General features: G+C 46.9%; 1 protein-coding gene across 5 annotated transcripts in view; it reads left to right on the top strand.

Annotated features, from left to right (window-relative positions):
- The window catches only part of LOC149647030 (uncharacterized), a 75,112-nt gene that overhangs the window by 29,030 nt on the left and 22,891 nt on the right, over positions 1-23,191 (top strand). For all 5 annotated transcript variants that reach the window (XM_089849877.1, XM_089849880.1, XM_089849879.1 and 2 more), the window contains 7 exons: positions 14,056-14,321; positions 16,216-16,369; positions 17,380-17,412; positions 17,987-18,161; positions 20,078-20,188; positions 21,967-22,058; positions 22,122-22,228. In XM_089849877.1, coding sequence (XP_089706003.1) covers positions 14,056-14,321; positions 16,216-16,369; positions 17,380-17,412; positions 17,987-18,161; positions 20,078-20,188; positions 21,967-22,058; positions 22,122-22,228 — 938 coding nt within the window. The remainder of the gene's footprint in view (positions 1-14,055; positions 14,322-16,215; positions 16,370-17,379; positions 17,413-17,986; positions 18,162-20,077; positions 20,189-21,966; positions 22,059-22,121; positions 22,229-23,191) is intronic.

The raw sequence follows: 23,191 nt of genomic DNA, 5'->3' as shown, positions 1-23,191 counted from the left end.
GGCTCTATTGCTGTATTATTGGTCTTTATCAGGTCTGTTCGGGGTCCAGATTTTTGGGTGTCGGGTAAACTTCGGGTTATCGAAAATTTTACCCGCCGCGGGTCTTCGGGTCCAATTTTCAATTACCCGCCGCGGGACTTCGGGTCCTGGAAAATCCCCAAAATTAGCTTTCGGGTCCTGGAAAATCCCCAAAATTAGCTTTCGGGTCCTGGAAAATCCCCAAAATTAGCTTTCGGGTCCTGGAAAATCCCCAAAATTTGCTTTCGGGTCCTGGAAAATCCCCAAAATTAGCTTTCGGGTCCTGGAAAATCCCCAAAATTAGCTTTCGGGTCCTGGAAAATCCCCAAAGTTAGCTTTCGGGTCCAATTCGGGTCTTTGTTTTTCCTTGCAGTCCAATTAAAAGCTAGATTTCAAAGCTGACCAATTATCCCATAGTGTAATTCATTAAACAATATTAATTAATAACTTGTTACTAATTAATTAAATTAATTAATTATGAAAGGCAGAAGTATTGAAACATGCGCGGTAACGTCATGAACTGGACCCGTGGGGATTTTGTCAGACACAGCGGGTATTGGCAAAGGCTTAAAATTGGACCCTGGGGATTTTGTCAGACACGGCGGGTATGGGCAAAGTCTTAAAATTGGACCCGTGGGGATTTTGTCAGACACGGCGGGTATTGGCAAAGGCTTAAAATTGGACCCTGGGGATTTTGTCAGACACGGCGGGTATTGGCAAAGGCTTAAAATTGGACCCTGGGGATTTTGTCAGACACGGCGGGTATGGGCAAAGGCTTAAAATTGGACCCTGGGGATTTTGTCAGACACGGCGGGTATTGGCAAAGGCTTAAAATTGGAACCTGGGGATTTTGTCAGGCACGGCGGGTATTGGCAAAGGCTTAAAATTGGAACCTGGGGATTTTGTCAGACAAGGCGGGTATTGGCAAAGGCTTAAAATTGGACCCTGGGGATTTTGTCAGACACGGCGGGTATGGGCAAAGGCTTAAAATTGGACCCTGGGGATTTTGTCAGACTTGGCGGGTATTGGCAAAGGCTTAAAATTGGACCCGTGGGGATTTTGTCAGACACGGCGGGTATGGGCAAAGGCTTAAAATTGGACCCTGGGGATTTTGTTAGACACGGCGGGTATGGGCAAAGGCTTAAAATTGGACCCTGGGGATTTTGTCAGACTCGGCGGGTATTGGCAAAGGCTTAAAATTGGACCCGTGGGGATTTTGTCAGACACGGCGGGTATGGGCAAAGGCTTAAAATTGGACCCTGGGGATTTTGTCAGACACGGCGGGTATAGGCAAAGACTTAAAATTGGACCCTGGGGATTTTGTCAGACACGGCGGGTATTGGCAAAGGCTTAAAATTGGACCCTGGGGATTTTGTCAGACACGGCGGGTATAGGCAAAGGCTTAAAATTGGACCCTGGGGATTTTGTCAGACACGGCGGGTATAGGCAAAGGCTTAAAATTGGACCCTGGGGATTTTGTCAGACACGGCGGGTATAGGCAAAGGCTTAAAATTGGACCCTGGGGATTTTGTCAGACTCGGCGGGTATTGGCAAAGGCTTAAAATTGGACCCGTGGGGATTTTGTCAGACACGGCGGGTATTGGCAAAGGCTTAAAATTGGACCCTGGGGATTTTGTCAGACACGGCGGGTATTGGCAAAGGCTTAAAATTGGACCCTGGGGATTTTGTCAGACACGGCGGGTATTGGCAAAGGCTTAAAATTGGACCCTGGGGATTTTGTCAGACACGGCGGGTATAGGCAAAGGCTTAAAATTGGACCCGTGGGGATTTTGTCAGACACGGCGGGTATTGGCAAAGGCTTAAAATTGGACCCGTGGGGATTTTGTCAGACACGGCGGGTATTGGCAAAGGCTTAAAATTGGACCCTGGGGATTTTGTCAGACACGGCGGGTATAGGCAAAGGCTTAAAATTGGACCCGTGGGGATTTTGTCAGACACGGCGGGTATTGGCAAAGGCTTAAAATTGGACCCTGGGGATTTTGTCAGACACGGCGGGTATTGGCAAAGGCTTAAAATTGGACCCTGGGAATTTTGTCAGACACGGCGGGTATAGGCAAAGGCTTAAAATTGGACCCGTGGGGATTTTGTCAGACACGGCGGGTATTGGCAAAGGCTTAAAATTGGACCCTGGGGATTTTGTCAGACTCGGCGGGTATTGGCAAAGGCTTAAAATTGGACCCGTGGGGATTTTGTCAGACACGGCGGGTATTGGCAAAGGCTTAAAATTGGACCCTGGGGATTTTGTCAGACACGGCGGGTATTGTCAAAGGCTTAAAATTGGACCCTGGGGATTTTGTCAGACACGGCGGGTATGGGCAAAGGCTTAAAATTGGACCCTGGGGATTTTGTCAGACACGGCGGGTATTGGCAAAGGCTTAGAATTGGACCCTGGGGATTTTGTCAGACACGGCGGGTATAGGCAAAGGCTTAAAATTGGACCCCGGGGATTTTGTCAGACACGGCGGGTATAGGCAAAGGCTTAAAATTGGACCCCGGGGATTTTGTCAGACTCGGCGGGTATTGGCAAAGGCTTAAAATTGGACCCTGGGGATTTTGTCAGACACGGCGGGTATGGGCAAAGGCTTAAAATTGGACCCTGGGGATTTTGTCAGACACGGCGGGTATGGGCAAAGGCTTAAAATTGGACCCTGGGGATTTTGTCAGACACGGCGGGTATTGGCAAAGGCTTAAAATTGGACCCTGGGGATTTTGTCAGACACGGCGGGTATTGGCAAAGGCTTAAAATTGGACCCTGGGGATTTTGTCAGACACGGCGGGTATTGGCAAAGGCTTAAAATTGGACCCTGGGGATTTTGTCAGACACGGCGGGTATAGGCAAAGGCTTAAAATTGGACCCCGGGGATTTTGTCAGACACGGCGGGTATAGGCAAAGGCTTAAAATTGGACCCTGGGGATTTTGTCAGACACGGCGGGTATTGTCAAAGGCTTAAAATTGGACCCTGGGGATTTTGGCAGACACGGCGGGTATTGGCAAAGGCTTAAAATTGGACCCTGGGGATTTTGTCAGACACGGCGGGTATTGTCAAAGGCTTAAAATTGGACCCTGGGGATTTTGTCAGACACGGCGGGTATGGGCAAAGGCTTAAAATTGGACCCTGGGGATTTTGTCAGACACGGCGGGTATTGGCAAGGGCTTAAAATTGGACCCTGGGGATTTTGTCAGACACGGCGGGTATAGGCAAAGGCTTAAAATTGGACCCCGGGGATTTTGTCAGACACGGCGGGTATAGGCAAAGGCTTAAAATTGGACCCCGGGGATTTTGTCAGACTCGGCGGGTATTGGCAAAGGCTTAAAATTGGACCCTGGGGATTTTGTCAGACACGGCGGGTATGGGCAAAGGCTTAAAATTGGACCCTGGGGATTTTGTCAGACTCGGCGGGTATTGGCAAAGGCTTAAAATTGGACCCTGGGGATTTTGTCAGACACGGCGGGTATGGGCAAAGGCTTAAAATTGGACCCTGGGGATTTTGTCAGACTCGGCAGGTATAGGCAAAGGCTTAAAATTGGACCCTGGGGATTTTGTCAGACTCGGCGGGTATTGGCAAAGGCTTAAAATTGGACCCTGGGGATTTTGTCAGACTCGGCGGGTATTGGCAAAGGCTTAAAATTGGACCCTGGGGATTTTGTCAGACACGGCGGGTATTGGCAAAGGCTTAAAATTGGACCCGTGGGGATTTTGTCAGACACGGCGGGTATTGGCAAAGGCTTAAAATTGGACCCTGGGGATTTTGTCAGACACGGCGGGTATTGGCAAAGGCTTAAAATTGGACCCTGGGGATTTTGTCAGACACGGCGGGTATTGGCAAAGGCTTAAAATTGGACCCTGGGGATTTTGTCAGACACGGCGGGTATGGGCAAAGGCTTAAAATTGGACCCTGGGGATTTTGTCAGACACGGCGGGTATTGGCAAAGGCTTAAAATTGGACCCTGGGGATTTTGTCAGACACGGCGGGTATTGGCAAAGGCTTAAAATTGGACCCTGGGGATTTTGTCAGACTCGGCGGGTATTGGCAAAGGCTTAAAATTGGACCCCGGGGATTTTGTCAGACTCGGCGGGTATTGGCAAAGGCTTAAAATTGGACCCTGGGGATTTTGTCAGACACGGCGGGTATTGGCAAAGGCTTAAAATTGGACCCTGGGGATTTTGTCAGACACGGCGGGTATTGGCAAAGGCTTAAAATTGGACCCTGGGGATTTTGTCAGACAAGGCGGGTATTGGCAAAGGCTTAAAATTGGACCCTGGGGATTTTGTCAGACACGGCGGGTATGGGCAAAGGCTTAAAATTGGACCCTGGGGATTTTGTCAGACTTGGCGGGTATTGGCAAAGGCTTAAAATTGGACCCGTGGGGATTTTGTCAGACACGGCGGGTATGGGCAAAGGCTTAAAATTGGACCCTGGGGATTTTGTTAGACACGGCGGGTATGGGCAAAGGCTTAAAATTGGACCCTGGGGATTTTGTCAGACTCGGCGGGTATTGGCAAAGGCTTAAAATTGGACCCGTGGGGATTTTGTCAGACACGGCGGGTATGGGCAAAGGCTTAAAATTGGACCCTGGGGATTTTGTCAGACACGGCGGGTATAGGCAAAGACTTAAAATTGGACCCTGGGGATTTTGTCAGACACGGCGGGTATGGGCAAAGGCTTAAAATTGGACCCTGGGGATTTTGTCAGACTCGGCAGGTATAGGCAAAGGCTTAAAATTGGACCCTGGGGATTTTGTCAGACTCGGCGGGTATTGGCAAAGGCTTAAAATTGGACCCTGGGGATTTTGTCAGACTCGGCGGGTATTGGCAAAGGCTTAAAATTGGACCCTGGGGATTTTGTCAGACACGGCGGGTATTGGCAAAGGCTTAAAATTGGACCCGTGGGGATTTTGTCAGACACGGCGGGTATTGGCAAAGGCTTAAAATTGGACCCTGGGGATTTTGTTAGACACGGCGGGTATGGGCAAAGGCTTAAAATTGGACCCTGGGGATTTTGTCAGACTCGGCGGGTATTGGCAAAGGCTTAAAATTGGACCCGTGGGGATTTTGTCAGACACGGCGGGTATGGGCAAAGGCTTAAAATTGGACCCTGGGGATTTTGTCAGACACGGCGGGTATAGGCAAAGACTTAAAATTGGACCCTGGGGATTTTGTCAGACACGGCGGGTATGGGCAAAGGCTTAAAATTGGACCCTGGGGATTTTGTCAGACTCGGCAGGTATAGGCAAAGGCTTAAAATTGGACCCTGGGGATTTTGTCAGACTCGGCGGGTATTGGCAAAGGCTTAAAATTGGACCCTGGGGATTTTGTCAGACTCGGCGGGTATTGGCAAAGGCTTAAAATTGGACCCTGGGGATTTTGTCAGACACGGCGGGTATTGGCAAAGGCTTAAAATTGGACCCGTGGGGATTTTGTCAGACACGGCGGGTATTGGCAAAGGCTTAAAATTGGACCCTGGGGATTTTGTCAGACACGGCGGGTATTGGCAAAGGCTTAAAATTGGACCCTGGGGATTTTGTCAGACACGGCGGGTATTGGCAAAGGCTTAAAATTGGACCCTGGGGATTTTGTCAGACACGGCGGGTATGAGCAAAGGCTTAAAATTGGACCCTGGGGATTTTGTCAGACACGGCGGGTATTGGCAAAGGCTTAAAATTGGACCCTGGGGATTTTGTCAGACACGGCGGGTATTGGCAAAGGCTTAAAATTGGACCCTGGGGATTTTGTCAGACTCGGCGGGTATTGGCAAAGGCTTAAAATTGGACCCCGGGGATTTTGTCAGACTCGGCGGGTATTGGCAAAGGCTTAAAATTGGACCCTGGGGATTTTGTCAGACACGGCGGGTATTGGCAAAGGCTTAAAATTGGACCCTGGGGATTTTGTCAGACACGGCGGGTATTGGCAAAGGCTTAAAATTGGACCCTGGGGATTTTGTCAGACAAGGCGGGTATTGGCAAAGGCTTAAAATTGGACCCTGGGGATTTTGTCAGACACGGCGGGTATGGGCAAAGGCTTAAAATTGGACCCTGGGGATTTTGTCAGACTTGGCGGGTATTGGCAAAGGCTTAAAATTGGACCCGTGGGGATTTTGTCAGACACGGCGGGTATGGGCAAAGGCTTAAAATTGGACCCTGGGGATTTTGTTAGACACGGCGGGTATGGGCAAAGGCTTAAAATTGGACCCTGGGGATTTTGTCAGACTCGGCGGGTATTGGCAAAGGCTTAAAATTGGACCCGTGGGGATTTTGTCAGACACGGCGGGTATGGGCAAAGGCTTAAAATTGGACCCTGGGGATTTTGTCAGACACGGCGGGTATAGGCAAAGACTTAAAATTGGACCCTGGGGATTTTGTCAGACACGGCGGGTATTGGCAAAGGCTTAAAATTGGACCCTGGGGATTTTGTCAGACACGGCGGGTATAGGCAAAGGCTTAAAATTGGACCCGTGGGGATTTTGTCAGACACGGCGGGTATTGGCAAAGGCTTAAAATTGGACCCTGGGGATTTTGTCAGACTCGGCGGGTATTGGCAAAGGCTTAAAATTGGACCCGTGGGGATTTTGTCAGACACGGCGGGTATTGGCAAAGGCTTAAAATTGGACCCTGGGGATTTTGTCAGACACGGCGGGTATTGTCAAAGGCTTAAAATTGGACCCTGGGGATTTTGTCAGACACGGCGGGTATGGGCAAAGGCTTAAAATTGGACCCTGGGGATTTTGTCAGACACGGCGGGTATTGGCAAAGGCTTAGAATTGGACCCTGGGGATTTTGTCAGACACGGCGGGTATAGGCAAAGGCTTAAAATTGGACCCCGGGGATTTTGTCAGACACGGCGGGTATAGGCAAAGGCTTAAAATTGGACCCCGGGGATTTTGTCAGACTCGGCGGGTATTGGCAAAGGCTTAAAATTGGACCCTGGGGATTTTGTCAGACACGGCGGGTATTGGCAAAGGCTTAAATTGGACCCTGGGGATTTTGTCAGACACGGCGGGTATGGGCAAAGGCTTAAAATTGGACCCTGGGGATTTTGTCAGACACGGCGGGTATGGGCAAAGGCTTAAAATTGGACCCTGGGGATTTTGTCAGACACGGCGGGTATTGGCAAAGGCTTAAAATTGGACCCTGGGGATTTTGTCAGACACGGCGGGTATTGGCAAAGGCTTAAAATTGGACCCTGGGGATTTTGTCAGACACGGCGGGTATAGGCAAAGGCTTAAAATTGGACCCCGGGGATTTTGTCAGACACGGCGGGTATAGGCAAAGGCTTAAAATTGGACCCTGGGGATTTTGTCAGACACGGCGGGTATTGTCAAAGGCTTAAAATTGGACCCTGGGGATTTTGGCAGACACGGCGGGTATTGGCAAAGGCTTAAAATTGGACCCTGGGGATTTTGTCAGACACGGCGGGTATTGTCAAAGGCTTAAAATTGGACCCTGGGGATTTTGTCAGACACGGCGGGTATGGGCAAAGGCTTAAAATTGGACCCTGGGGATTTTGTCAGACACGGCGGGTATTGGCAAGGGCTTAAAATTGGACCCTGGGGATTTTGTCAGACACGGCGGGTATAGGCAAAGGCTTAAAATTGGACCCCGGGGATTTTGTCAGACACGGCGGGTATAGGCAAAGGCTTAAAATTGGACCCCGGGGATTTTGTCAGACTCGGCGGGTATTGGCAAAGGCTTAAAATTGGACCCTGGGGATTTTGTCAGACACGGCGGGTATGGGCAAAGGCTTAAAATTGGACCCTGGGGATTTTGTCAGACTCGGCGGGCATTGGCAAAGGCTTAAAATTGGACCCTGGGGATTTTGTCAGACACGGCGGGTATGGGCAAAGGCTTAAAATTGGACCCTGGGGATTTTGTCAGACTCGGCAGGTATAGGCAAAGGCTTAAAATTGGACCCTGGGGATTTTGTCAGACTCGGCGGGTATTGGCAAAGGCTTAAAATTGGACCCTGGGGATTTTGTCAGACTCGGCGGGTATTGGCAAAGGCTTAAAATTGGACCCTGGGGATTTTGTCAGACACGGCGGGTATTGGCAAAGGCTTAAAATTGGACCCGTGGGGATTTTGTCAGACACGGTGGGTATTGGCAAAGGCTTAAAATTGGACCCTGGGGATTTTGTCAGACACGGCGGGTATTGGCAAAGGCTTAAAATTGGACCCTGGGGATTTTGTCACACGGCGGGTATTGGCAAAGGCTTAAAATTGGACCCTGGGGATTTTGTCAGACACGGCGGGTATGGGCAAAGGCTTAAAATTGGACCCTGGGGATTTTGTCAGACACGGCGGGTATTGGCAAAGGCTTAAAATTGGACCCTGGGGATTTTGTCAGACACGGCGGGTATTGGCAAAGGCTTAAAATTGGACCCTGGGGATTTTGTCAGACTCGGCGGGTATTGGCAAAGGCTTAAAATTGGACCCCGGGGATTTTGTCAGACTCGGCGGGTATTGGCAAAGGCTTAAAATTGGACCCTGGGGATTTTGTCAGACACGGCGGGTATTGGCAAAGGCTTAAAATTGGACCCTGGGGATTTTGTCAGACACGGCGGGTATTGGCAAAGGCTTAAAATTGGACCCTGGGGATTTTGTCAGACAAGGCGGGTATTGGCAAAGGCTTAAAATTGGACCCTGGGGATTTTGTCAGACACGGCGGGTATGGGCAAAGGCTTAAAATTGGACCCTGGGGATTTTGTCAGACTTGGCGGGTATTGGCAAAGGCTTAAAATTGGACCCGTGGGGATTTTGTCAGACACGGCGGGTATGGGCAAAGGCTTAAAATTGGACCCTGGGGATTTTGTTAGACACGGCGGGTATGGGCAAAGGCTTAAAATTGGACCCTGGGGATTTTGTCAGACTCGGCGGGTATTGGCAAAGGCTTAAAATTGGACCCGTGGGGATTTTGTCAGACACGGCGGGTATGGGCAAAGGCTTAAAATTGGACCCTGGGGATTTTGTCAGACACGGCGGGTATAGGCAAAGACTTAAAATTGGACCCTGGGGATTTTGTCAGACACGGCGGGTATGGGCAAAGGCTTAAAATTGGACCCTGGGGATTTTGTCAGACTCGGCAGGTATAGGCAAAGGCTTAAAATTGGACCCTGGGGATTTTGTCAGACTCGGCGGGTATTGGCAAAGGCTTAAAATTGGACCCTGGGGATTTTGTCAGACTCGGCGGGTATTGGCAAAGGCTTAAAATTGGACCCTGGGGATTTTGTCAGACACGGCGGGTATTGGCAAAGGCTTAAAATTGGACCCGTGGGGATTTTGTCAGACACGGCGGGTATTGGCAAAGGCTTAAAATTGGACCCTGGGGATTTTGTTAGACACGGCGGGTATGGGCAAAGGCTTAAAATTGGACCCTGGGGATTTTGTCAGACTCGGCGGGTATTGGCAAAGGCTTAAAATTGGACCCGTGGGGATTTTGTCAGACACGGCGGGTATGGGCAAAGGCTTAAAATTGGACCCTGGGGATTTTGTCAGACACGGCGGGTATAGGCAAAGACTTAAAATTGGACCCTGGGGATTTTGTCAGACACGGCGGGTATGGGCAAAGGCTTAAAATTGGACCCTGGGGATTTTGTCAGACTCGGCAGGTATAGGCAAAGGCTTAAAATTGGACCCTGGGGATTTTGTCAGACTCGGCGGGTATTGGCAAAGGCTTAAAATTGGACCCTGGGGATTTTGTCAGACTCGGCGGGTATTGGCAAAGGCTTAAAATTGGACCCTGGGGATTTTGTCAGACACGGCGGGTATTGGCAAAGGCTTAAAATTGGACCCGTGGGGATTTTGTCAGACACGGCGGGTATTGGCAAAGGCTTAAAATTGGACCCTGGGGATTTTGTCAGACACGGCGGGTATTGGCAAAGGCTTAAAATTGGACCCTGGGGATTTTGTCAGACACGGCGGGTATTGGCAAAGGCTTAAAATTGGACCCTGGGGATTTTGTCAGACACGGCGGGTATGGGCAAAGGCTTAAAATTGGACCCTGGGGATTTTGTCAGACACGGCGGGTATTGGCAAAGGCTTAAAATTGGACCCTGGGGATTTTGTCAGACACGGCGGGTATTGGCAAAGGCTTAAAATTGGACCCTGGGGATTTTGTCAGACTCGGCGGGTATTGGCAAAGGCTTAAAATTGGACCCCGGGGATTTTGTCAGACTCGGCGGGTATTGGCAAAGGCTTAAAATTGGACCCTGGGGATTTTGTCAGACACGGCGGGTATTGGCAAAGGCTTAAAATTGGACCCTGGGGATTTTGTCAGACACGGCGGGTATTGGCAAAGGCTTAAAATTGGACCCTGGGGATTTTGTCAGACAAGGCGGGTATTGGCAAAGGCTTAAAATTGGACCCTGGGGATTTTGTCAGACACGGCGGGTATGGGCAAAGGCTTAAAATTGGACCCTGGGGATTTTGTCAGACTTGGCGGGTATTGGCAAAGGCTTAAAATTGGACCCGTGGGGATTTTGTCAGACACGGCGGGTATGGGCAAAGGCTTAAAATTGGACCCTGGGGATTTTGTCAGACACGGCGGGTATGGGCAAAGGCTTAAAATTGGACCCTGGGGATTTTGTCAGACTTGGCGGGTATTGGCAAAGGCTTAAAATTGGACCCGTGGGGATTTTGTCAGACACGGCGGGTATAGGCAAAGGCTTAAAATTGGACCCTGGGGATTTTGTCAGACTCGGCGGGTATTGGCAAAGGCTTAAAATTGGACCCTGGGGATTTTGTCAGACTCGGCGGGTATTGGCAAAGGCTTAAAATTGGACCCTGGGGATTTTGTCAGACACGGCGGGTATTGGCAAAGGCTTAAAATTGGACCCGTGGGGATTTTGTCAGACACGGCGGGTATTGGCAAAGGCTTAAAATTGGACCCTGGGGATTTTGTTAGACACGGCGGGTATGGGCAAAGGCTTAAAATTGGACCCTGGGGATTTTGTCAGACTCGGCGGGTATTGGCAAAGGCTTAAAATTGGACCCGTGGGGATTTTGTCAGACACGGCGGGTATGGGCAAAGGCTTAAAATTGGACCCTGGGGATTTTGTCAGACACGGCGGGTATAGGCAAAGACTTAAAATTGGACCCTGGGGATTTTGTCAGACACGGCGGGTATGGGCAAAGGCTTAAAATTGGACCCTGGGGATTTTGTCAGACTCGGCAGGTATAGGCAAAGGCTTAAAATTGGACCCTGGGGATTTTGTCAGACTCGGCGGGTATTGGCAAAGGCTTAAAATTGGACCCTGGGGATTTTGTCAGACTCGGCGGGTATTGGCAAAGGCTTAAAATTGGACCCTGGGGATTTTGTCAGACACGGCGGGTATTGGCAAAGGCTTAAAATTGGACCCGTGGGGATTTTGTCAGACACGGCGGGTATTGGCAAAGGCTTAAAATTGGACCCTGGGGATTTTGTCAGACACGGCGGGTATTGGCAAAGGCTTAAAATTGGACCCTGGGGATTTTGTCAGACACGGCGGGTATTGGCAAAGGCTTAAAATTGGACCCTGGGGATTTTGTCAGACACGGCGGGTATGGGCAAAGGCTTAAAATTGGACCCTGGGGATTTTGTCAGACACGGCGGGTATTGGCAAAGGCTTAAAATTGGACCCTGGGGATTTTGTCAGACACGGCGGGTATTGGCAAAGGCTTAAAATTGGACCCTGGGGATTTTGTCAGACTCGGCGGGTATTGGCAAAGGCTTAAAATTGGACCCCGGGGATTTTGTCAGACTCGGCGGGTATTGGCAAAGGCTTAAAATTGGACCCTGGGGATTTTGTCAGACACGGCGGGTATTGGCAAAGGCTTAAAATTGGACCCTGGGGATTTTGTCAGACACGGCGGGTATTGGCAAAGGCTTAAAATTGGACCCTGGGGATTTTGTCAGACAAGGCGGGTATTGGCAAAGGCTTAAAATTGGACCCTGGGGATTTTGTCAGACACGGCGGGTATGGGCAAAGGCTTAAAATTGGACCCTGGGGATTTTGTCAGACTTGGCGGGTATTGGCAAAGGCTTAAAATTGGACCCGTGGGGATTTTGTCAGACACGGCGGGTATGGGCAAAGGCTTAAAATTGGACCCTGGGGATTTTGTTAGACACGGCGGGTATGGGCAAAGGCTTAAAATTGGACCCTGGGGATTTTGTCAGACTCGGCGGGTATTGGCAAAGGCTTAAAATTGGACCCGTGGGGATTTTGTCAGACACGGCGGGTATGGGCAAAGGCTTAAAATTGGACCCTGGGGATTTTGTCAGACACGGCGGGTATAGGCAAAGACTTAAAATTGGACCCTGGGGATTTTGTCAGACACGGCGGGTATTGGCAAAGGCTTAAAATTGGACCCTGGGGATTTTGTCAGACACGGCGGGTATAGGCAAAGGCTTAAAATTGGACCCTGGGGATTTTGTCAGACACGGCGGGTATAGGCAAAGGCTTAAAATTGGACCCTGGGGATTTTGTCAGACACGGCGGGTATAGGCAAAGGCTTAAAATTGGACCCTGGGGATTTTGTCAGACTCGGCGGGTATTGGCAAAGGCTTAAAATTGGACCCGTGGGGATTTTGTCAGACACGGCGGGTATTGGCAAAGGCTTAAAATTGGACCCTGGGGATTTTGTCAGACACGGCGGGTATTGGCAAAGGCTTAAAATTGGACCCTGGGGATTTTGTCAGACACGGCGGGTATAGGCAAAGGCTTAAAATTGGACCCGTGGGGATTTTGTCAGACACGGCGGGTATTGGCAAAGGCTTAAAATTGGACCCGTGGGGATTTTGTCAGACACGGCGGGTATTGGCAAAGGCTTAAAATTGGACCCTGGGGATTTTGTCAGACACGGCGGGTATAGGCAAAGGCTTAAAATTGGACCCGTGGGGATTTTGTCAGACACGGCGGGTATTGGCAAAGGCTTAAAATTGGACCCTGGGGATTTTGTCAGACACGGCGGGTATTGGCAAAGGCTTAAAATTGGACCCTGGGAATTTTGTCAGACACGGCGGGTATAGGCAAAGGCTTAAAATTGGACCCGTGGGGATTTTGTCAGACTCGGCGGGTATTGGCAAAGGCTTAAAATTGGACCCTGGGGATTTTGTCAGACTCGGCGGGTATTGGCAAAGGCTTAAAATTGGACCCTGGGGATTTTGTCAGACACGGCGGGTATTGGCAAAGGCTTAAAATTGGACCCGTGGGGATTTTGTCAGACACGGCGGGTATTGGCAAAGGCTTAAAATTGGACCCTGGGGATTTTGTCTGACACGGCGGGTATTGGCAAAGGCTTAAAATTGGACCCTGGGGATTTTGTCAGACACGGCGGGTATTGGCAAAGGCTTAAAATTGGACCCTGGGGATTTTGTCAGACACGGCGGGTATGGGCAAAGGCTTAAAATTGGACCCTGGGGATTTTGTCAGACACGGCGGGTATTGGCAAAGGCTTAAAATTGGACCCTGGGGATTTTGTCAGACACGGCGGGTATTGGCAAAGGCTTAAAATTGGACCCTGGGGATTTTGTCAGACTCGGCGGGTATTGGCAAAGGCTTAAAATTGGACCCCGGGGATTTTGTCAGACTCGGCGGGTATTGGCAAAGGCTTAAAATTGGACCCTGGGGATTTTGTCAGACGCGGCGGGTATTGGCAAAGGCTTAAAATTGGACCCTGGGGATTTTGTCAGACTCGGCGGGTATTGGCAAAGGCTTAAAATTGGGACTCGGGTACCCGTTCGGGTCCTAAAAAATAATGTTTCGGGTTTCGGGTCGGTACCGCACACCCCTGGTTTTATAGAATGGCAAACAATACACGCCCCATAGTGTAAGATTCGAGATGATTTTTGAAGCAGTTTTATCCTCATGGGTCTGTGATTTTAAGAACAACCAAAGAGACAAGCCAAAAAGCTAAATAGGAGAGTGCAGGGATATGTATTTGAACCAGAGTAACCGTTAGAGACCCTTAACAACCAAGGCTTACCCGCTACATCTGTTGCAATTATCTTATTCCTAATTAGGTTTATGTTTTATAATATTTGCAGAGTTTAATGCCTAGAGCGGGTGCGGCTGCGTCAGCTTTAGATGGTGAAGCCGGCCAAAGTACGGGTGCTGATTCTAATCTTTCTCAAGCCGGAAGTTCTCAAGGCGGGACTGAAACGGACCTCGTATCAAACTGCCGAATGCATTTTTCTGGTTTGGGAAGTTCCCATCAAAAGAAACCTCGAGAATATTACAAGTTCTGGCTCTTACCCTCGTTGTACATTAAAGTTGGCTTTAAAAGACTGGCTCTTCTAGCCTTACTCGACAGGTAAGATTACATTTCCATCGTTTAGGCTTAAAGCGTGCCGTATCAATCGAATACCGAACCGAATAATTCGATAAGCCCATTTTTACTATTGAATACGAATATCGAATGCCGAACTGACAAATCGGTTAGAGTTTGACTACCATAAATTTTGTCTGGTAGAATATCAACCCAATTCGCGAATACCGGGCCGAACTATTCGCGAACGCCGGGGCCCCGAACTATTCGCGAACACCGGGGTCGGAGCTATTTGCGAACATCGGGGTCGGAGCTATTTGCGAACACCGCGGTGGCCGGAATTATTCGCGAACGCCCGGGGCCGGAATTATTTGCGAACACCGCGGTGGCCGGAATTATTCGCGAACGCCCGGGGCCGGAATTATTCGCGAACGCCCGGGGCCGGAATTATTCGCGAACGCCCGGGGCCGGAATTATTCGCGAACGCCCGGGGCCGGAATTATTCGCGAACACCGCGGTGGCCGGAATTATTCGCGAACACCGCGGTGGCCGGAATTACTCGCGAACACCGCGGTGGCCGGAATTATTCGCGAACGCCCGGGGCCGGAATTATTCGCGAACGCCCGGGGCCGGAATTATTCGCGAACGCCCGGGGCCGGAATTATTCGCGAACACCGCGGTGGCCGGAATTATTCGCGAACACCGGGGTCGGAATTATTCGCGAACACCGCGGTGGCCGGAATTATTCGCGAACGCCCGGGTCCGGAATTATTCGCGAACACCGCGGTGGCCGGAATTATTCGCGAACACCGCGGTGGCCGGAATTATTCGCGAACACCGCGGTGGCCGGAATTATTCGCGAACACCGCGGTGGCCGGAATTATTCGCGAACACCGCGGTGGCCGGAATTACTCGCGAACACCGCGGTGGCCGGAATTATTCGCGAACACCGCGGTGGCCGGAATTATTCGCGAACACCGCGGTGGCCGGAATTATTCTCGAACACCGCGGTGGCCGGAATTATTCGCGAACACCGCGGTGGCCGGAATTATTCGCGAACACCGCGGTGGCCGGAATTATTCGCGAAAACCGGGGTCGGAATTATTCGCGAACGCCCGGGGTCGGAACTATTCGCGAACGCCCGGGGCCGGAATTATTCGCGAACGCCCTTGGTCGGAATTATTCGCGAACGCCCGGGGCCGGAATTATTCGCGAACGCCCGGGGCCGGAATTATTCGATAACGCCCGGGGCCGGAATTATTCGATAACGCCCGGGGCCGGAATTATTCGATAACGCCCGGGGCCGGAATTATTCGATAACGCCCGGGGCCGGAATTATTCGATAACGCCCGGGGCCGGAATTATTCGATAACGCCCGGGGCCGGAATTATTCGATAACGCCCGGGGCCGGAATTATTCGATAACGCCCGGGGCCGGAATTATTCGATAACGCCCGGGGCCGGAATTATTCGATAACGCCGGAGCCCCGAACTATTCGCGAACGCCGGAGCCCCGAACTATTCGCGAATGCCGGAGCCCCGAACTATTCGCGAACGCCGGAGCCCCGAACTATTCGCGAACGCCGGAGCCCCGAACTATTCGCGAACGCCGGAGCCCCGAACTATTCGCGAACGCCGGAGCCCCGAACTATTCGCGAACGCCGGAGCCCCGAACTATTCGCGAACGCCGGGGCCCCCGAACTATTCGCGAACGCCGGGGCCCCCGAACTATTCGCGAACGCCGGGGCCCCCGAACTATTCGCGAACGCCGGGGCCCCGAACTATTCGCGAACACCGGGTAGTAAATTACCAAGGCCTAACTATTCGGTATTGGATTTGGAATAAACTATTTGATAAGGAAAGTTTTTGGTGTTCGCGGTAACTGGTTCGATACGCAAAAAGCGGCATAGGCTTTTAATAAGTTTTGTTTCTCGTTCCAGAAACATTAGCATAGCCGAGAATGGTCTGTCCATCCTATTAGCAGTGCTGGTTGCTGCCTTGGGTGCCCTTGTTCTTTTTTTCAATTTTTTCCAAGATATTTGGAGTTTCGTTTTCTGTTTTGTGATAGCGAGCTGTCAGTACACCCTTATGAAGGTAAGCCCGCGTTTCTTCATTAATTCTAATGTAGGTTTCAATAATAAGGGTTGCCGTTAATTGGTTTTTCCTAATTACGTGTTTGGTAATAATTATCAAATCAGGTCCTCGCCACCCTGAAATAAATTGAAAAGTGGCGTCTGCTAGCTCGAACCTCTTAATGTTATTAATTAGGCCTGATATTACCTAAAAGACTGATTACCTGTTAACCTCGTCTATGAACAATCTGATTGGCTTAAAGCAAAGCGCGGGTCACGTATTTCCCCTACATGTTGAACTCCAGTTTTTGCTTGAGGAAGGCACTTATAAGTCCCGCCCACAAATACCTCCTGCCTTCGCCAAGCCAAAACTGGTGTTCGATAACCTCGTCTTTGACCAATCTGATTGGATTAAAGCAAAGCGCGGGTCATGTAGTTAGTTCCCTTACAAGTTGAATTTCCTTACGAACTCCAGTCTTGGCTTGAGGACGGCACTTATAAGTCCCGCCCACAAATACCTCCTGCCTTCGCCAAGCCAAAACTGGTGTTCGATAACCTCGTCTTTGACCAAACTGATTGGCTTAAAGCAAAGCGCGGGTCACGTAGTTCCCCTACAAGTTGAATTTCGTTATGAACTCCAGTTTTGGCTTGAGGAAGGCACTTATAAGTCCCGCCCACAATTGCCTTCGCTAAGCCAAAACTGGTATTCGATAACCTCGTCTATGAACAATCTGATTGGCTTAAAGCAAAGCGCGGATCATGCAGTTAGTTCCCCTACAAGTTGAATTTCCTTACGATCTCCAGTCTTGGCTTGAGGAAGGCCCTTATAAGTCCCGCCCACAAATGCCTTCGCTAAGCCAAAACTAGTGTTCAAAAGGAAAGTCAACGTGACCTGCGCTTTGCTTTAAATGATTTCAAATCGATTAATTCTCCAACATGCATAACGGGCGCTTTTTTTGCCTGTTGGACACTTTTTATTTCCCCATGTACTTTTGATCTATTTATACATAAAGTTTGTCTTTATTTTCCCAGAGTGTACAACCAGATGCAGCATCTCCCACTCATGTAAGTTTCCTTAATCGTGTCTCTTTTCAATCTTTTAATTGTTTGTCATCTTGTCAAGCAACAAACCCAATTAGCCATATTCCTGATCAGCGCCACCTACCCATAGCGGCGACTTTGAGAACTACTGTAAGCGGCAAGCCAATCAGATGTCGCTAAAAATCTGATGACGTCACTGACGGGCACTCTCGGCCCGGGGTCTTACCAAAAATGACGTCATCAGATTTAGCGACATCTGAATAAATTGGCTTGACGATTACAGTAGTTCTTGTCAAGCAACCAACCCAATTAGCCTTATTCCTGATCAGCGCCACCTACCCATAGCGGCGACTTTGAGAACTACTGTAATCGGCAAGCCAATCAGATGTCGTTAAAATCTGGTGACGTCACTGACGGGCACTCTCGGCCCGGGGTCTTACCAAAAATGACGTCATCAGATTTAGCGACATCTGAATAAATTGGCTTGACGATTACAGTAGTTCTCAAAGTCGCCGCTATGGGTAGGTGGCGCTGATCAGGAATAAGGCTAATTATGATATGATTTTTTGTAATACGATTGTGTCGTTGTTGATTTCAGGGTTACAACCGAATTGTTTTGTATAGTCGGCCAGTGTACTTCTGTATTTGCTGCATTCTGCTAGTGATATTACAATCAGCATTAACAGTTTGTACCTATTTCCCGTCTGTCACCTTCTATGGGATTGTCTTTAGCAGTTACCATATACTACAAAGATCTAGAGAAATTGTCACTGGTAAGTTCAATCATGATTTGTCCCATTCGTCAATTCATGGCGCAATATGTCCTGAGTGCGACAATTCAAATTGTCTGCCAGAGATTATGTCCCATCTCTATTGGTCAAAATTATTCGTCAGTCTCGAACAGTTCGGGACTGACTCTGCAAACTATTCAACGCCCAGCCCAAACCGCTTGCCCTAGAAGGCTGAAAATTTGCAGGAACGTTACTCATAAGTAGTAGGCGCGTACTAAGAAAGATTTCCCCCCCCCCAATCCGCCGCCATCTTAATAAATGGCGCCCAGAAATGTAAAAAAATCTTCTCTATGCAACAAAGTCCGCGCGTTCCAACCGATTTCGCAAATATTTACTACACTGGTTTCCTAAATTTAACCTATAGACGGGCTGAAAGGTCTTTTGGGCTCGATTTGTTGCCATCTTTTTAAATGGCGGCCAAAAACTTCAAAACCCTTATTTATGGAATAATGTCCGCGTGAAAAGTAATAAAAAATGCATCCCTAGGGGCTGACGGGCAACGCCGAGTGCCTTCGCTCCTAGAGTGCTACAAAAATATTAGTCATCAGTAGAATTACCCATTCTTTATATCTTTTTGATGGAAGTTCTTACTATGCACGCGAGCGACGCCGCCTTGGTGATGGGTTTTATTAAGTGGGGTTTTTTATCGTTGATAAAACCCGCGGGGTTTTTGGGGGGCTGAGTTTTTTAATTCGAACCCTGGCAGCTCATGTTCCGAATCAGGAACTGTTTACAACTCTGAATTTTCTCTCGATTTGTCGTCTGCTAAGACCGAGGTTAATCCATGATGTAAGCACTGGCTAGTTCGGTTTTACAGGGTTCATACAAACCTGGAAAAATCAGGGAAATAAATAGTTGACCAAAACCTCAGGGAAATTTCGAATTTTTAGTAGAATTCAGGGAAATCAGGGAAATTTGCGTCAAAGCGTAGCCGAGTGATTAAGCAAAATGTTCGTGAATATTCCCTCCATGGGATTAACATTACACCCAACTTTGGAGGCTCATAACTCTTGTTCAGTTAGAGATACGGGGATGTCCTTTGAGTATGTTATAGTCCAATTTGCCCCCCATCCAACCATACTAAATAATTAGGGCTACGACAAACAGGGGCCGAGTAATTAAGCAAAATGTCCATGAACATACCCTCCATAGGATTAACATTACACTATACTTTGGAGGCTCATAACTCTGGTTCTATTAGAGATACAGGGATGCCCTTTGATTTTGTTATAGTCCAATTTGCCCCCCATCCAAGCATACTAAAAACGTAGGGCTACGACAAACAGGGGCCGAGTAATTAAGCGAAACGTAAACAAACAACCCCCTCCATAGGATTAACATTACACTAAACTTTGGAGGCTCATAACTCTGGTTCTACTAGAGATACGGGGATGCCCTTTGAGTATGTTATAGTCCAATTTGTCCCCCATCCAACCATACTAAATAATTAGGACTACGACAAACAGGGGCCGAGTAATTAAGCAAAACGTAAACAAACAATCCCCTCCATAGGAATAGCATTACACCCAACTTTGGAGGCTCATAACTGTGGTTATATTAGAGATACGGAGATGTCCTTTGAGTATGTTATAGTCCTATTTGACCCCCACCCCCTCCTTCGTTAACATTTGCTCCATATGCGGGAAAAATCGGGAAAATTCAGGGAAGTATATGGGGAAAAACCTCATGGAAATTTCAGGGAAATTTGTCTTCCAAAAGTTGTATGAACCCTGTTTTAAAACAATCCCAAACCCATTGGGACTCCGACTTTGGCGAATAAAATTCATCATATATTGTGTTATCTAAAATTATAAGTCTATGCTAATTTTTCTTTTGAAGGCGAACATGATATATTGATTAATTTAATTGGCGCCTTTATATCTTAAATATTTTTTTAGTGTTCCTGTTATGCTTCCCGTTTATATTCAGCTTTGGTCTTCTACCACAAATCAACACGTTCCTCATATATGTTCTTGAACAAATTGATATGCTCATTTTTGGTGGTACTGGTGAGTAATTGAATTAGTTATATGGGAATGTAGGTTAAGGTTTAGCCTCTGGTAGCGTACTTGGCGGTCACTGCGATTAAATTACATTTTAATATTATATTTTATATAAAGAAAAAGTTCAGGTATAACGTAACATTATGCCTTAAAGGGACTGTAAAGTAGGGCATCGACGGATGGGTGAAAATTATTTGAAATACGTCAGAGGCACGTGACCGAGGAGAGGCGTGGTTCAAAGAAGCTTAGTTCGTTTAATTTCGAAAACTACCACTTCATGATTGGAATTGGCGCTGCAATATCGCGAAAAACAAGGACTAGATGTTAACTAGTTCCACTCTATGAGGAGTCTTTGTATCCAGGCATCAGGTGATGTCTGTGGCGTATTTCAAAAACGTTACGGTCCCTTTAAAAGAACGGCTGCTTTTTCTAAATATGAAAGGAATTAAATATTAAAAATAAATAATGATCTCTTATTACAAAATGATAATTAGTACATTTAATTAGTCTTAAAAATAATCGAGGACTACAGCGCCATCCGCCATTGGTTTAGTGGCGTCTGCTAGCTCGAACCTTTTACTGTTTCGGAATTGGTTGAATCGAGGGGGCCGTCGCTCCTTCAAATCTCGGACACTTGGTTTTTTAAATCATTCAAATCACATAAATCACTTCCCAAATCTTGCAAATCATTAAAATCGCTATGAAATCAATCAAATCCTTCAAATCGCTGCACAAATCAGTGAAATCGCTAGTAAATCATTCAAATCAGTGAAATCAATCGTAAATCAGTGAAATCACTATACAAAGCAGTCAAATCAAGAAATCATCAAATCATTAAATATATGAAATCAACGCCAAATCACTACCAAATCATTCGAATCACTAGCAAATCGTTCAAATCGCTAGGAAATCATTTAAATCACTAGCAAATCATTCAAATCGCTAGCAAATCATTTAAATCGCTAGGAAATCATTTAAATCACTAGCAAATCATTCAAATCGCTAGCAAATCATTTAAATCGCTAGCAAATCATTTAAATCACTAGCAAATCATTCAAATCACTAGCAAATCATTCAAATCGCATCAAATCATTGAAATCCTCGACAAATCATTGAAATCCTCGACAAATCATTGAAATCCTCGACAAATCATTGAAATCCTCGACAAATCATTCAAATCCTCGACAAATCCTCGTTAAGTCACCAGTCACTCAAATCGTTCAAATCATTTCCAAATCCTTCAAATCATATAAATCGAATCGAAATCATCGTAAAATCGTGAAAATCACTCCCAAATCATTCAAATCGGCTCCAAATCAGCAAATCAGTCAAATCATTCTTAAATCAATGAAATCATCAAAATCGAGAAAGATTTCAAACCTCGTACGCTCTCATGAGTAATGACGGCCCCCTCGGGTTGAATTGTCAGAGGGTTAGGACTTAGGAGGTTCGATTTAGCAGACGCCACTAAACAAATGGCGGGTGGCGCAGTAGTCATTGATTATTTTTAAGACTAATTAATTGCTAATTATTTTGAAAGGAATTAATTATATTAAGGAACAGACTGTTCCGTTAAGCTGACATGAACTTTTCCTTTAAAATAATATTTTGAACATCGCAAAGTATGCCAGGATGGGTTTTTAATCAATGTCTCCCTTTATTCATAATAATCGAGTAATGGCACTACATGTTAATTTCTCATAGACTATAATGTAGCCAAAGGCAGGGAGGTGCCATTACTCCATACCAATGAATTCTTAATGTACTTAATTCACATTTTTTAGCAAAAACTGGTTTGATCTCCGCTGTTTACTGCCTAATCCGAAGCTGCATAGCATTTGCCATATTGTATGGCTTTGCTTACGGAGCTGCCAAAGTATGTTTGTTTTTATCTTTTTGGTTTTTCAGCAACATTTAATTAAAAATTTAATTGCCATAGGAAAATCATCATCAGACCAAACACATCATGTTTTCAATATACTGCGGGTTATTAGTATCACTTTGCTATCATCTTAGCAGGAGTGGCAGTGATCCCACCATAACGTGGTTAGTGCATGATTCCATTTCGTTTTTAAGTGTTCGTTATAAATATATGTTTAGTCAGAGAGAATTAATAATAGGGAGTGGAAAGTGAGGAATATAATGTAGTTCAAAAATCATGTACGTGATCAATAAATCTCGCCAGGTCTTTTTCCGGTATGAATTTTTGTGGCCCCTCCCTCTGGGGTGGGTCTAGAATATTGCGGGAGGGTCTAGGGGAGATGGGCACTACCTTTTTCAGGGTTCATACAAACCTGGAAAAATCAGGGAAATAAATATTTGACAAAAACCTCAGGGAAAACTCAGGGAAATTTAGAATTTTTAGTAAAATTCAGGGAAATTTAGAATTTTTAGTAAAATTCAGGGAAATTTAGAATTTTTAGTAATAAAATTCAGGGAAATCAGGGAAATTTAGAATTTTTAGTAATAAAATTCAGGGAGATCAGGGAAATTTAGAATTTTTAGTAATAAAATTCAGGGAAATTTAGAATTTTTAGTAATAAAATTCAGGGAAATCAGGGAAATTTAGAATTTTTAGTAATAAAATTCAGGGAAATCAGGGAAATTTAGAATTTTTAGTAATAAAATTCAGGGAAATCAGGGAAATTTAGAATTTTTAGTAATAAAATTCAGGGAAATCAGGGAAATTTAGAATTTTTAGTAATAAAATTCAGGGATATCAGGGAAATTTAGAATTTTTAGTAATGAATTTCAGGGAAATTTAGAATTTTTAGTAATGAAAATCAGGGAAATCAGGGAAATTTAGAATTTTTAGTAATAAAATTCAGGGAGATCAGGGAAATTTAGAATTTTTAGTAATAAAATTCAGGGAAATCAGGGAAATTTAGAATTTTTAGTAATAAAATTCAGGGAAATCAGGGAAATTTAGAATTTTTAGTAATAAAATTCAGGGAAATCAGGGAAATTTAGAATTTTTAGTAATAAAATTCAGGGAAATCAGGGAAATTT

Source organism: Phalangium opilio, unplaced genomic scaffold, assembly GCF_054372755.1.
Source record: "Phalangium opilio isolate 3A_F unplaced genomic scaffold, DU_Popi_V2 ptg000089l_1, whole genome shotgun sequence".
Classification (NCBI taxonomy): domain Eukaryota; kingdom Metazoa; phylum Arthropoda; class Arachnida; order Opiliones; family Phalangiidae; genus Phalangium; species Phalangium opilio.
This window is presented reverse-complemented; position numbering and strand designations above follow the sequence as displayed.